General features: G+C 38.9%; 2 protein-coding genes across 4 annotated transcripts in view; one reads left to right on the top strand and one right to left on the bottom strand.

Annotated features, from left to right (window-relative positions):
- SPP1 (secreted phosphoprotein 1) overlaps window positions 1-13,458 on the top strand; it is an 899,378-nt gene that overhangs the window by 255,482 nt on the left and 630,438 nt on the right. The gene's annotated exons all lie outside the window — the stretch shown is intronic.
- The window catches only part of HSD17B11 (hydroxysteroid 17-beta dehydrogenase 11), a 69,642-nt gene continuing 67,811 nt past the window's right edge, over window positions 11,628-13,458 (bottom strand). For both annotated transcript variants that reach the window (XM_050790494.1, XM_050790495.1), the window contains one exon: window positions 11,628-12,383. In XM_050790494.1, coding sequence (XP_050646451.1) covers window positions 12,293-12,383 — 91 coding nt within the window. In that variant the 3' untranslated portion in view covers window positions 11,628-12,292. The remainder of the gene's footprint in view (window positions 12,384-13,458) is intronic.

Here is a 13,458-nt window from a genome sequence, read left to right as displayed (position 1 = left end):
TTATTGTTTAATGTGTATGGAGTTATTGTTTAATGTGTATGGAGTTTCAGTTGCAATGAGGAAAGCTCCACAGGAACATGGTGGTGGTGGTTGTACAACAATGTGAATGTGCCTGCTGCTACTGATCTGTACATTAAAAAGTAGTTAAAATGTAAATTGTGTGTTACGTGTGTGTGATTTCCAGCAATCCTGTTTATTTTCTCCATGCTACATTTTCCTTAACTGGAAAATAGATATTTTTTTTAAAAAGTATACATTACCCAACATAGACCTTCAGAACGCATAACAACCTCAACCTTCTCTCATACGCCAACACACAAAGTGGCTCTAAGGATCAAATAAGATAATATGTTTATGAAATAGTTTTGCAAGTAGTGAATGGTTATATAAATCAAATAATAATTATAGTAAGAATTCAAATGTGTTAATCACTATATACCATGGACTGATTTAAGGGCTTTACATATCAACTTGTTTAATCTTCACAAGATACATCTGAGGTAGGTGCTATTAAAATCTGCATTGTACAGATGGGGAAACTGATGTACAGGCAAGTTAGGTAACTTATTTATAAGCGTAAAGTAACAACTTTATGCTTGTTTTTTAAGAGGTGGAGTGAGGATTTAAACCCAGGAAGCCTGATTCTGGAGCCTCAACTTTTAACTTAGATCGGTGGTTCTCAATTAGGGGTTACTTTTGTTCCACAGGGTACATTTTGGCATGTCTGGAGACATTGTTTGTTGCCACAATTCAGGCATTCCACTGTCATCTATCTAATGCGTAGAGGCCAGGGAAGCTGCTGAACACTTTACAATTCATAGGAAAGCCCTGTGCATTGAAACCAAGAATTATTTAGCCCGAATGTGAGTAGCCTCAACTAAGGTTGAGACCTGGCCTATACTTATATTATATTGGAGACAATGTGATTGGTTCTTTAAGTTTGAACCTTGGATACATTTATGGCAAAAAAAAAAAAAAAATAGTACTTGGTTATATCTTTCTGCATGCAGGTTTGCTGTGACATGTATATGGAGCTATTAAATATTAACATAGGTGCTTTAGATCAGACTTCACGCTGGGTTGCAGTGCAGGCATCTGTTTTCAGATTGAATGCCTATAATTTGAATATCCAGCTTGCTCAGAGGGGGCCAGACCAGGGGGACTAATGCTATCTAAATCAATACAGTACTGATGCAGTTTTGAAAGGCGGTTTTAAAATTTACAGTGGAATCTAGATTATTTTACCCACTGGGAGATTTGTGTTATGCAAGAATTAAGAATCTTTGAGACAGTGAACAACACTTCTTAACATTGTTCTCAAATAGTTTGGTTGCTGAGAAATTTTATTTCATGTGAGACATAGTGAGCTTTTTTTTTTTTTTTTTTTTTTTGCTTGTTTTCTATGGGACAGAATGTTCATGTTCCTCAATTACAGGGTTCATATTTGTCCCAACAATGCTAGAAACATACACTTTGTCCCTTGATTTTGTTGTCGTTGTTGTTGTTGTTTTGTTTTGTTTGTTTTTGAGACAGATTCTTGCTCTGTCATCAGACTGGAGTGCAGTGGCACAATCTCAGCTCATTGCAACCTCCGCCTCCCGGGTTCAAGTGAGTCTCCTGCCTCAGCCTCCTGAGTAGCTGGGATTACAGGCACCTGCCGCCATGCTCAGCTAATTTTTGTATTTTTAGTAGAGATGGGGTTTCGCCATGTTGGCCAGGCTGGTCTCAAAATCCTGACCTCAAGTGATTCACCCACCTCGGCCTCCCAAAGTGTTGGGATTACAGGCGTGAGCCACTGCGCCTGGCCCCCCCTTGATTTTTTTCCCTAAGTTTTAGAGACTTTTTGTTTGTATGTCTTTATGACATCATTGGCTTCATTTCAACAGATTTTCATAACAAATAAAAATGTTTAATTTGCTTTGATCGCATTTTAGGTCAGTTTCCCACTGATAAGAATGAAGGCATCTTAAATTTATCATTAATTTGTCTTTCACTCACATTTTAGGATGAGATGCTTTCAGTAAAATTTTCTCAACTAAGTTAAAATCATCCATAGCATTTAGAATCTTATTAAAATAAGACATTTTCTAAATTTTTGTCTGCTTTTTGTTTTTCTTTCATTAATGTCCCTTTTGAGAGCCATCTGCCTACCAGTTTTAGAAATGTAATTATCTTTATTCAGGTAAGAATAATTATCTTTGTACAAAGGGTCAACACTAAGCCATCATTTCTCTGAAGATCATAAAGTGAGGAAGTTATGGAAATTATGCACATTAATCTACTGTTTGTTTAGGCTAACTGTAGTAATCTGATAAGTAGAGGTTTGGGGATATAATTTCTTCAAATACATACTCTTTTATTTTCCTTCTTGGTGGGGTTCATTAGTTCATTGTCAAGGGTTCTATTCACATGTACTGCCAAACTGATAATGCAGTATTAGGTATTCTTAAAAGACATATAAACCTCTCCTTGAGGGTCTAAAACCCCTATCCAAATACGCAAACCCCAAACTCATATTTCATGCAGAGCGTTGGCATGTTTTGGTTTATAAAACCTCTTGCTTCATCACTCCATACCAATCCTCCTTGTAGTACCAAAGAGAGAGTCCCAGTCTCTATAGTCTGGTTCTCAATCTTTCTTTTCTTGTTCTCCTCATTCTTCTTCCTCTGTTTATTCCAAACTCTTCCTGCCAAAAAGTTGTCTCTTTTGTTTTCAGATATTTTCAGATCTCTCCCATTATAAAAATATTCAACAAGATCATCCTGTCTTCCATATTTTACAGCCAAATTAGTCTACAGTGATTACCTCGGTTTTCGGGCTTCCCATTTCCTTAAGAAGACAGAAATCTCTTGTCCTTTTACCTCTTGTACTCTCTGCCTGATGCAAAGTGTTATGACAGCTGCATATAAGGAGCAACAGGAGTTCACAGGAAGGGCAAATTACCCAGCTCTGAGGATGGAAGTGGGAGGTGAGCTATAAATGGGGCCCTGAGGATGAGGGGAGTAAGACGGGTGATGAAGGAGATAAGAGTGTTCCATATATAGAAAACCATGTATACCAACACTAGGAGGTGAGGTCAAGGAATAAGAAGTTCTGGCTGGGCACGGTGGCTCAGGCCTGTAATCCCAGCACTTTGGGAGGCTGAGGTAGGTGGATCACTTAAGGCCAGGAGTTCAAGACCAGCCTAGGCAACGTGGTGGAACCCCGTCTCTACTAAAATATAAAAATTAGCCAGGCATGGTGACGTGCGCCTGTAGTCCCAGCTACTAAGGAAGCTGAGGCACAAAAATCACTTGAATCTGGGAGTCGGAGGTTGCAGTGAGCTGAGATTGTGCCACTGCACTCTAATCTGACAGAGTGACCCTGTCTCAAAAAAAGAAAAACAAAAAACAACAAAAATAAAAAAGAAGTTCTGTCTTGGAAGCAGGGTGTCGGGTAGAGAGAAGTTAGAGAACTTAGCGAAGGCTCAGTCACTCAGAGCATAGGATCAGTAAGGGCTAGTGAAAGGTATTGAGCAGGGAACCGATACCATCAGATGCACACCCCAGGAATGCTGCAGTTTGGAGAATGCATTGAAGGGAGGACAAGAATAGATGGAGGGAGACCAGTTAGGAAGCATTTCATTAATCTAGACCAGGCTGGATGCAGTGGCTCACACCTATAATCTCAGCAATTTGAAAGGCCGAGGTGGGTGGATCGTTTGAGCTCAGGAGCTCAAGACCAGCCTGGGCAACATAGTGAGACCCCCATCTCTACAAAAATTACAAAAAGTAGCGGGGCATGCTGGCACATGCCTATAGTCCCAGCTACTTAGGAGGCTGAGGCGGGAGGATCACTTGAGCTTAGAAAGTGGAGGTGGCAGTCAGCCGAGATTGTGCCACTGCACTCTAGGCCTGGGCCTAAGAGTGAGACCCTGTCTCAAAATCATCATCATCATCATTGCCATCCTCTAGCCCAGAAGTCACAGTGGCCTGAATGAGGGTGGTGGCAAACGAGACATTAAGGAAACAGAATAATACGATACATAGGCATTTATTTATTAAATATATAGAAAACACTTGGTTTGTTTCAGAGACTATTCCAGGTGTTTGGGTAATACCAGTGAACAAAATAGATTAAAACAAAACTGTTCCCTTGGGAAACGAACACTCTAGGGTCAATGTAGACAATAAAGAAGATAAATAAACAAAATATATAGAATGCGCCACAGTGATACATGCTAAGGAAAAAAATAGAGAATAGAGGGAGAAATGGAATCTTGTAGGGTGTGGCTGTGTGGGGTAGGGTTGCAGTTTTACCTATAGAGTAAGAAGACCTCAAAAGAAAGAACTAAGCAAAAAGACTTAAAAGAAAGAAGGAGCTAGCTATGTAGATATCTGGAGGAAGAGCATCTAGAGAGAGTGAACAGTAATACACTAAGGCCTTGAAATAGAAACATGCCTGGTGGGTTGAGGAGCATCAAGGGGACCTGTGTAGCTGGAGAAAATTGAATGAGGGTGAGGCTAGTGCGACAGTTAGTTTTACGGGTCTACATGACTAGGCTATAGTCCCCAGTTATCCAATCAAACACTAATCTAGGTGTTGTTGTGAAGGTATTGTAGATGAGGTTAACTATATTCAATAGTATTTAACTAAAGGAAATTATTCTTTATAATGTGGATTATAAAGAATTATAATCCCAACTTAACCAATTAGTTGGAAGGTTGTGAAAGAAAAACTGAGGTTTCCCTGAGTAAAAAGAGGTTCTGCTTCAACATTGCACCCTCAGTTCCCACCTAAGAGTTTACAGCTTTCTAGGCTACCCTACAGATCTCAGACCTGCTAGCCTCCCACAATCATTTAAGCCAACTCCTCAATTTCTTGAAGTACATCTGTACTTCAGAATTTCTTGACGTACTCTCTGTCCGTGTGTGTGTGTGTGTGTGCTGTGCATATATATAAATGTGTGCATACACAATCTCCTACGCTTCTCTGGAGAAGCCTGATTTATACAGGTAGTAAGGTAGTGGGTAATTGTAGGGACAAAACGCTAGATTACATATGGCCTTGTAAAGTCACGGTAAGGACGTTAGCTTTAAGTTTCAGATGAGAAATTAATGGAGGATTCTGAGCCTGAAGCATGACATGATCTCATATATCTTTTTTAACTTTTATTTTTAGGTTCAAGAGTACACGTGCAGGTTTGTTATATAGGCAAATTGCATGACATGGGGGTTTAGTGTACAGATTATTTTGTCACCCAGGTAATAAGCATAATACCCAATGATAGTTTTTCGATCCTCACCCTCCTACCACCTCTGTCCTCAAGTAGGCTCCTGTGTCTGTTCCCTTCTTTGTGTCTATATGTACTTGATGTTTAGCTCCTATGTATAAGTGAGAACATATGGTATTTGGTTTTCTGTTCCTGTGTTAGTTTGCTTAGGCTAATGGCCTCCAGCTCCATCCATGGTTTTGTTTTTTTGTTTTGTTTTGTTTTGTTTTGTTTTTTTGAGATGGAGTCTCCCTCTGTTGCTCAGGCTGAAGTGCAGTGACTTGATCTTGGCTCACTGTACTCTGCCACCTGGGATCAAGCGATTCTCCTGCCTCAGTTTCTCGAGTAGCTGGGATTACAGGTGCTCGCCACCACACCTGGCAGGGTTTCACCATGTTGACCAGGCTTGTCTTGAACTCCTGACCTTGTGATTCGCCTGCTTTGGCCTCCCAAAGTGCTAGGATAACAGGTGTGAGTTACCATGCCTGCCCTCCATATGAATTTTAAAATAGTTTTTTAATCTAATTTTGTGAAGAATGTCATTGGTAGTTTGATAGGAGTAGCATTAAGTGTATAAATTGCTTTGGGCAGTGTTGTTTTCATACTGCTATAAAGAACCACCCAAGACTGAGCAATTTATAAAGAAAATAAGGTTTAGTTGACTCACAGTTCATCATGGCTGGAGAGGCCTGGGGAAACTCACAATCATGGTAGAAGGCAAAGTGGGAGAAAGGCACCTTTTTCACAAGGCAACAGGAAGGACAAGTGCGCAGCGAAGGGGGAAGTACCCCTGATAAAACCATTAGATCTCGTGAGAACTCACTATCATAACAGCATGGGAGAAACTGACTCCGTCATTCAATTACTTCCACCTGGTCTTTCCCTTGACACATGGAGATTACAATTCAAGATGACATTGGGTGGGGACGCAAAGCCTAACCATATCACAGATCAAGGAGCTTTTGGGCAGAGATTATGGGATTTTCCTAGATATATAATTGTATCTCACCTGCAAACAGGCAGAGTTTGACTTCCTCTTTTCCTATATGGACACCTTTCATTTCTTTCTCTTGCCTGGTTGCTCTGGCTAGGATTTCCAGTACTGTGTAGAATAGTTGTGAGAGAAGGCATCCTTATTTTGTACCAGTTTTCGAGGGGAATGCTTCCAGCTTTTGCCCATTCAGTATTGTATTGGTTGCGGGTTTTTCATAGATGGCTCTATTATTTTGAAGTATGTTCCTTCAATGCCTAGTGTGTTGAGAGTTTTTAACATGAAGAGATGTTGAATTTTATTGAAAACCTTTTCTGCATTTATTGAGATTATCATGTGGTTTTTGTTTTTAGTTCTGTTTACGTGATGAATCATATTTATTGATTTGCGTATGTTGAACCAACCTTGTATCCCAGGGATAAAGCCTACTTGATTGTGGTGGATTAGGTTTTTGATGTGCTGCTGAGTTCATTTTGCTGGTATTTTGTTGAGAATTTTTACATCTATATTCATCAAGGATATTGGCCTGAAGTTTTCATTTTTGTGGTGTCTCTGCCAGGTTTTGGTATCAGGATGATGCTGGCCTCATTGAGTGAGTTAGGGAGGAGTCCCTCCTCCTCAACTTTTTGGAATAGTTTCAGTAGGAATGGTACCAGCTCTTAATACATCTGGCAGAATGTGGCTGTGATTCTGTCTGGTCCTGTGCTTTTTCTTCTTGTTGGGTTTTTATTACTGATTAAAATTTGCAACTCCTTATTGGTCTGGTCAGGGATTCAATTTCTTCCTGGTTCAATCTTGGGAGGTTGTATTTTCAGGAATTTATCCATTTCTTCTAGGTTTTCCAACTTGTGTGCATAGGAGTATTTACAGTAGTCTCTGAGGGAGTTTTGTATTTCTGTGGGGTTAGTGGTTACCCTTTGTCATTGCTGATTGTGTTTATTTGGATCTTCTCTTTTTTCATTAGTCTGGCTATGTGGTCTATCTATCTCATTTATTCTTTCAAAGAACCAATTCTTGGATTCGCTGATCTTTTGTATGGTTTTTTTGCATCTCAATTTCCTTCATTTCAGCTCTGAATTTGGTTATTTCTTTCATTCTGCTAGCTTTGGGATTGGTTTGCCCTCATTTCCCTAGTTTCTCTACATGTGATGTTCGGTTGTTAATTTGAGATCTTTCTAACTTTTTGATTGGGCATTTTGCACCATAAGCCTCCCTCTTAACATTGCTTTAGCTGTGTCCCAGAGATTCTGTTATTTTGTATCTTTGTTCTCATTAGTTTCAAAGTATTTCTTGATTTCTGCTTTAATTTGATTGTTTACCAAAAAGTCAGTCAGGAGCAGTTTGTTCAATTTTCATGTAATGATATGGATTTGAACAATTTTCTTAGTATTGATTTCTATACTAATTGTGCTGTGGTTCAAGAATATGCTTGGTAAGATTTCAGGTTTTTTTTTTTTTTAATTTGCTGAGGATTGTTTTATGTCCAATTATGTGGCTGATTTTAGAGTATGTGCCATGGGCAAATGAGAAGAATGTATATTCTGTTGTTCGTGGGTGGAGAGTTCTCTAGGTGTCTCTTAGGCCCGTATAGTTAGTGTTGAGCTCAGGTCCTGAAAAATCTTTTGTTAGTTTTCTGCCTTAATGATGTGTCTAATATTGTCAGTTGGGTGTTATTGTCTCCCACTATTATTTTGTGGTTATTTAAGTCTCTTCATAGGTCTCTAATAACTTGTTTAATGAATCTGCATGTGCTCCTGTGTTGAGAGCATATTTAGGATAGTTAGGTCTTCTTATTCCCATTACGTAATGCTCTTCTTTGTCTTTTTTGGTCTTCGTTTGTTTAAAGTGTTTTGTCTGAAATTAGAAGAGCAACCCCTGATTTTTTTTGTTTGTTTGTTTTCTATTTGCTTGGTAGATTTTTCTCCATCCCTTTACTTTGAGTCTATGGATGTCATTGCAGGTGGGAAAGGTCTCTTGAAGACACTGTGTCATTGAGTTTTGCTTCTTTATCCAAATTCCCACTCCATGCCTTTTAACTGGGGCATTTAGCCCATTTACATTCAAGTTTAATATTGATATGTGTGGATTTAATCCTCTCATTTTGTTGTTAACTGGTTATTTTGTGGACTTGCTTGTGCAGTTGCTTAGTAGTGTCAATGGTCTGTGTACCTAAGTGTGATTTTGTAGTGGATGGTAATGGTCTATCTTTTCCACATTTAGCACTCTCTTCAGGACCTCTTATAAGGTAGGCCTGGTGGTAATAAATTCCCTTAGCGTTTGCTTGTCTGAAAAAGTTCTTAATTCTCCTTCACTTATGAAGCTTGGTTTGGCTGGGTATAAAATTATTCATTGGAATTTCTTTTCTTTAAGAGTGCTGAATATAGGCCCCAATATCTTCTGGCTTGTAGGTTTTCTGTTGAAAGGTCCACTGTTAGCCTGATGAGATTCCCTTTGTAGGTGACCTGCCCCTTCTCTCTAGCTGCCTTGAAAGTCTTTTATTTTGACCTTTGAGAATTGGATGATTATGTGTCTTGGGGATGGTTACTTAGTCCAACAAAAATAAAGAAAAAGATTAGGCTAGGCATGGTGGCTCACACCTGTAATTTCAGCACTTTGGGAGGATGAGGCAAGAGGATCACCTGAACCTAGGAGTTCAAGACCCGCCTGGGTGGGGCGCAGTGGCTCACGCCTGTAATCCCAGCACTTTGGGAGGTGGAGCAGGCAGATCATGAGGTCAAGGGATAGGGACCATCCTGGCCAACATGGTGAAACCCTGTCTCTACTAAAAATATAAAATTAGCTGGGCGTGGTGGCGCACACCTGTAGTCCCTGCCACTCAGGAGGCTGAGACAGGAGAATCTCGTCAGCCTGAGAGGTGGAGGTTGCAGTGAGCTGAGATTGCACCACTGCACTCCAGCCTGGTGACAGAGTAAGACTCCATCTCAAAAAATAAATAAATAAAAATAAAAATAAATAAATAAAAGACTAGTCTGGGCAAGATGGTGAGACCTCACCTCAACAATAACAAAAAATTAGCCAGGCATGGTGTTGTGCACCTGTAGTTCCAGCTATCAATGAATCCCCTGGTTCAGGACCATGGAATATCATACTCGTTGACAATGAGAAATCATTCCCCATTTACCTGAAGACAACCTAAAGCTCTTTGATTTTAGTATGTCTCTCAGAATTAGCTCGATTGATGACCAAGATGAATTTTCCCACCAAACTGCTGAGAAGTGAAATCAGAGTTAGGATAAACTTCATTCAAATAACATTGACAAGTTTTCAGACTTTGAGACACAGGGCTAATTGCCTAATGTTGGTGAGTTAGAGCAAGCTGCTTCTTCTACTTTTTTTTTTTTTTTTTTTTAATGTAGAGAACAAAATTCAAAATCCCCATGATACTATAGTCATTCATCTTTCCTCTAGAGTAAGGGCTATAGACTCCAAGGTTCTTCTGGATTTCTGCTACTACTGCTGTCTTCATAGCTAGTTCAGTGCCTTCTAACAATGCCTTCTGCACAGGACTGCTGAGGGACTAAGTGGCAAACTGTGCCTGACCCATGGTTAACATTCAATAAATGGGGCACACTACCATTTGCCCTCATAACGTTGAAAGAAGTAATGCTTATTTCTCATAATGGTTAATGCTAAAGTACATCCAAATGTTTATTTATGACAAGTGTTTTAGGAGCCAAAATGTTTATCAGGAAAAGCTGTCACTATATTTGGGCCTCGATTATCTTACTAAAGTTTGCTAAAGGCTTTTTCCTAGTCTACTTCACTGGCGGGTGGCTAGCAGTCTGGAACAAGTATAATTTAAACAGAAGAATAAACAATTAAATCTATTTCAAAGTGAGTTAGAAGCTGAGTGTAACAGGCTCTCCACTTTCTAGTGTCATTTCTGTTACCAGGATAGGTGTTTTAATCTAGAAATTCTGTGGATATTCAACCCTAGAGTGCTAGTAGAGTATAGCTGATGTATGGAGAGGAATCTAAGTTATATTATTCAAATATAATGTTTGGGAAACAAGAATTTTTGACCCATATGTATTTACACAAACTAAATGCAAACTGTAGTCCAACAGCAATGGTATTTTGATTCTCTGAGTTAGAAGGTAATTGATGGGAAAGAGGGAGAAATTTACATAGAAATCCTGCTTTCTGAGAAATTATCTTTTTTGTTACAGAATCCATAACATAAGCTTCCTTAAACATATTACCATATGACCCTTATAATTTCTGATGACACTGATGATATTACTTAACTTGTTGAATGGGCTAATTGATGTAAGTTAAGTGTTTAGGACAGTAACTGACATATGTTGAATAAATATTAGTTTCTGCTTAAAATCTGGATCAAAATCTCTCTCCAAAAATTTTCTGAACCTAATGTAGCTCATTTGCTACACTTAACAGGATGTTAAAGGATTCTGCCTTATGTTTTTTCTAAATATGAACTTTCTGATAAAAGGATTAAAGTTCTTCATGTGTTATGTGTTTGACGTAGCCTTTTTTTTTTTTTTTTTTTTTTTTTTTTTTTTTTTTTTTTGAGATGGAGTCTTGCTCTGTTGCCCAGACTGGAGTGCAGTGGCACAATCTTGGCTCACTGCAACCTCCGCCTCCGGATTCAAATGATTCTCCTGGCGCAACCTCCTGAGTAGCTGGGATTACAAGCACCTGCCACCACGCCCAGCTAATTTATTTATTTATTTATTTAATTTTTTATTATTTTTTATTTTTTTGAGACTGAGTCTCCCTCTGTCTCCAGGCTGGAGTGCAATGGCACCATTTCGGCTCACTGCAACGTCCACCTCCTGGGTTCAAGCGATTCTCCTGCCTCAGCCTCCTGAGTAGCTGGGACTACAAGCGCCCATCACCACACCCAGCTAATGTTTGTGGATTTTCAGTAGAAACGGGGTTTCACCATGTTGGCCAGGATGGTCTCAATTTCCTGACCCCGTGATCTGCCCACCTCGGCCTCTCAAAGTGCTGGGACTATAGGCGTGAGCCACCGCGCCTGGCCTACACCCAGCTAATTTTTGTATTTTTAGTAGAGATGGGGTTTCACCATGTTGGCCAGGCTGGTCTCAAACTCCTGACCTCGTGATCCACCCACCTCGACCTCTCAAAGTGCTGGGACGCAGGCGTGAGCCACTGTACCCAGACGTGTTTGATATAGTCTTGAAAATATTTTTCTTTAGTAGAAGAAACCTAACCTACTAAATTTTAAAATTTATAGATCTGATCTTATAGTCCCATCTCAGTGAGCCTCACATCCAAGAAATTTCCAGTTTTTTAAAAAAGATTACACAATTTGTTTTCCTTTAATTTGAAGGTTAAGTTATGTTCTGTTTAGGAACAAAAATACGAAAACACAAAAAGTTTAAGTGTGATCCATTTATTATTGCTGCCATTTGTGGATACATTCTCTCAATTCTCCTTAAATCCCAATGATGCTTTTATACTTGCAACATGTGTATCCACCTCTAGCTTCCCTGTGCAGAAATGTCTGGCATTGGAATGTGAGGTATCTCTCAGGAAACAGAGTGGTAATGGGTAGGATGAAACTTACCCATTGAGAGCTCATGATATTCATTGTGAAATGCCACTAGATATAGTCCTTCATTATATTTAGAGAGCTTGAAGTTTCTGATTTTATGTAGAACAGAAAAAGAAACACAAATCCCACAAAATTTAAGTGCAATCAAAAATAAAAATATATATTAAATAAACAGTTATGGTAGAAATTTTGCAAAGCCTTCAGGTGAGCCACAAATAGTCTTAGAAATTATTTTAATAAAGTCGTTTTGGTTCTTTTTCTTCATTTTCCTTAAAGTCACCTCTAAAGGTATTTCTCGGTTTATATCATATGTAATCAGCTTTTAGCTAAAGAACAAGTGGTAGTAAATGAAGACTGCCAAAGCCTCAAAGGTGATATTGGAGAAATGGGGATAATTAGAAAAAACAAAAGTTCAAACATTAAAATTCTGACACTATTAGATGAATCAACCTAAACTTGGTAAATCAGTTTTCAGAAAACTAGGCACTTATTGCGCTTTCATTTTATATCCAATAACTGCATCAAACTTAATATTGATTTTTCTTTTTAAAACTGCCAGGAAGCGCTCCGGAAGGATCCTAAAAGAAAAATATATGAAAATAATTAGAAAATTAATATTAAGTGCATTTGTAGAATACCCTCTTTAGAAATACTTTAAAGTTATCATGTATCATCGTGTTCATCTTAAATAAGATTAAGCACCTTAAATCTGAGTCACTACTATATATTCTTTCTCATTAAATCTATTTCGTTTTCAAATGGAAAAGAAGGCTTAGCCTTCTTTAGAGTAGAATAACCTGAAGTAGTCAGTTTTTGAAACAAAAGATCTAAGAGAGGAGGTATACGAACTGAATAGTTGAGATACTAAAGACTTTACAAAAAGAAACCCAACATTAAAAAGGAAATGAGAATAGGAACTAATTTTATACTTTATAATGCAGAATATTATTAAAATGTTCCACTAAGAGACTGGGGAAGTAGAACTGCTAAATAAAAATGCAGACAATGCATTTGGTTTTGAGCATAATGCTGAACCACTTATTTAACCTTTTAGTTTAAATTCCTCACGTGTAAATGGAAAAATTAACACTTATCCCTCAGTGTTCTTTTGTGGAATCAATGTGTTACTATATTAAATAAAACGTCTTGGCCGGGTGCGGTGGGTCATGCCTGTAATCCTAGCACTTTGGGAGGCCGAGGCGGGTGGATCACCAGGTCAGGAGATCGAGATCATCCTGGCTAACATGGTGAAACCCCGTCTCTACTAAAAATACAAAAATTAGCCAGGCATGGTGGCAGGTACCTGTAGTCCCAGCTACTCAGGAGACTAAGGCAGGATAATTGCTTGAACCTGAGAGGAGGAGGCTGCAGTGAGCCGAGATCGAGCCACTGCACTACAGCCTGGGCAACAGAGTGAGACTCCATCCCCCACCCCCTCCAAAAAAAATAAAATGTCTTAAACGGTGACAGACACTAGCAGGTCTCATCTTTTTTCTCCAGACACTACACTTAGAACATTTAGGGACTTGTCACATTCCAGTGGGTCTGGGAGAAAATAAAACAGAATATATAAATCAACATAATAATATACAGAAATCTGCCTAGATGGCATGAAAAAAGGGTTTGGAAATATGACACCAATGTGACCTCGTA

Source organism: Macaca thibetana, chromosome 5, assembly GCF_024542745.1.
Source record: "Macaca thibetana thibetana isolate TM-01 chromosome 5, ASM2454274v1, whole genome shotgun sequence".
Classification (NCBI taxonomy): domain Eukaryota; kingdom Metazoa; phylum Chordata; class Mammalia; order Primates; family Cercopithecidae; genus Macaca; species Macaca thibetana.
This window is presented reverse-complemented; position numbering and strand designations above follow the sequence as displayed.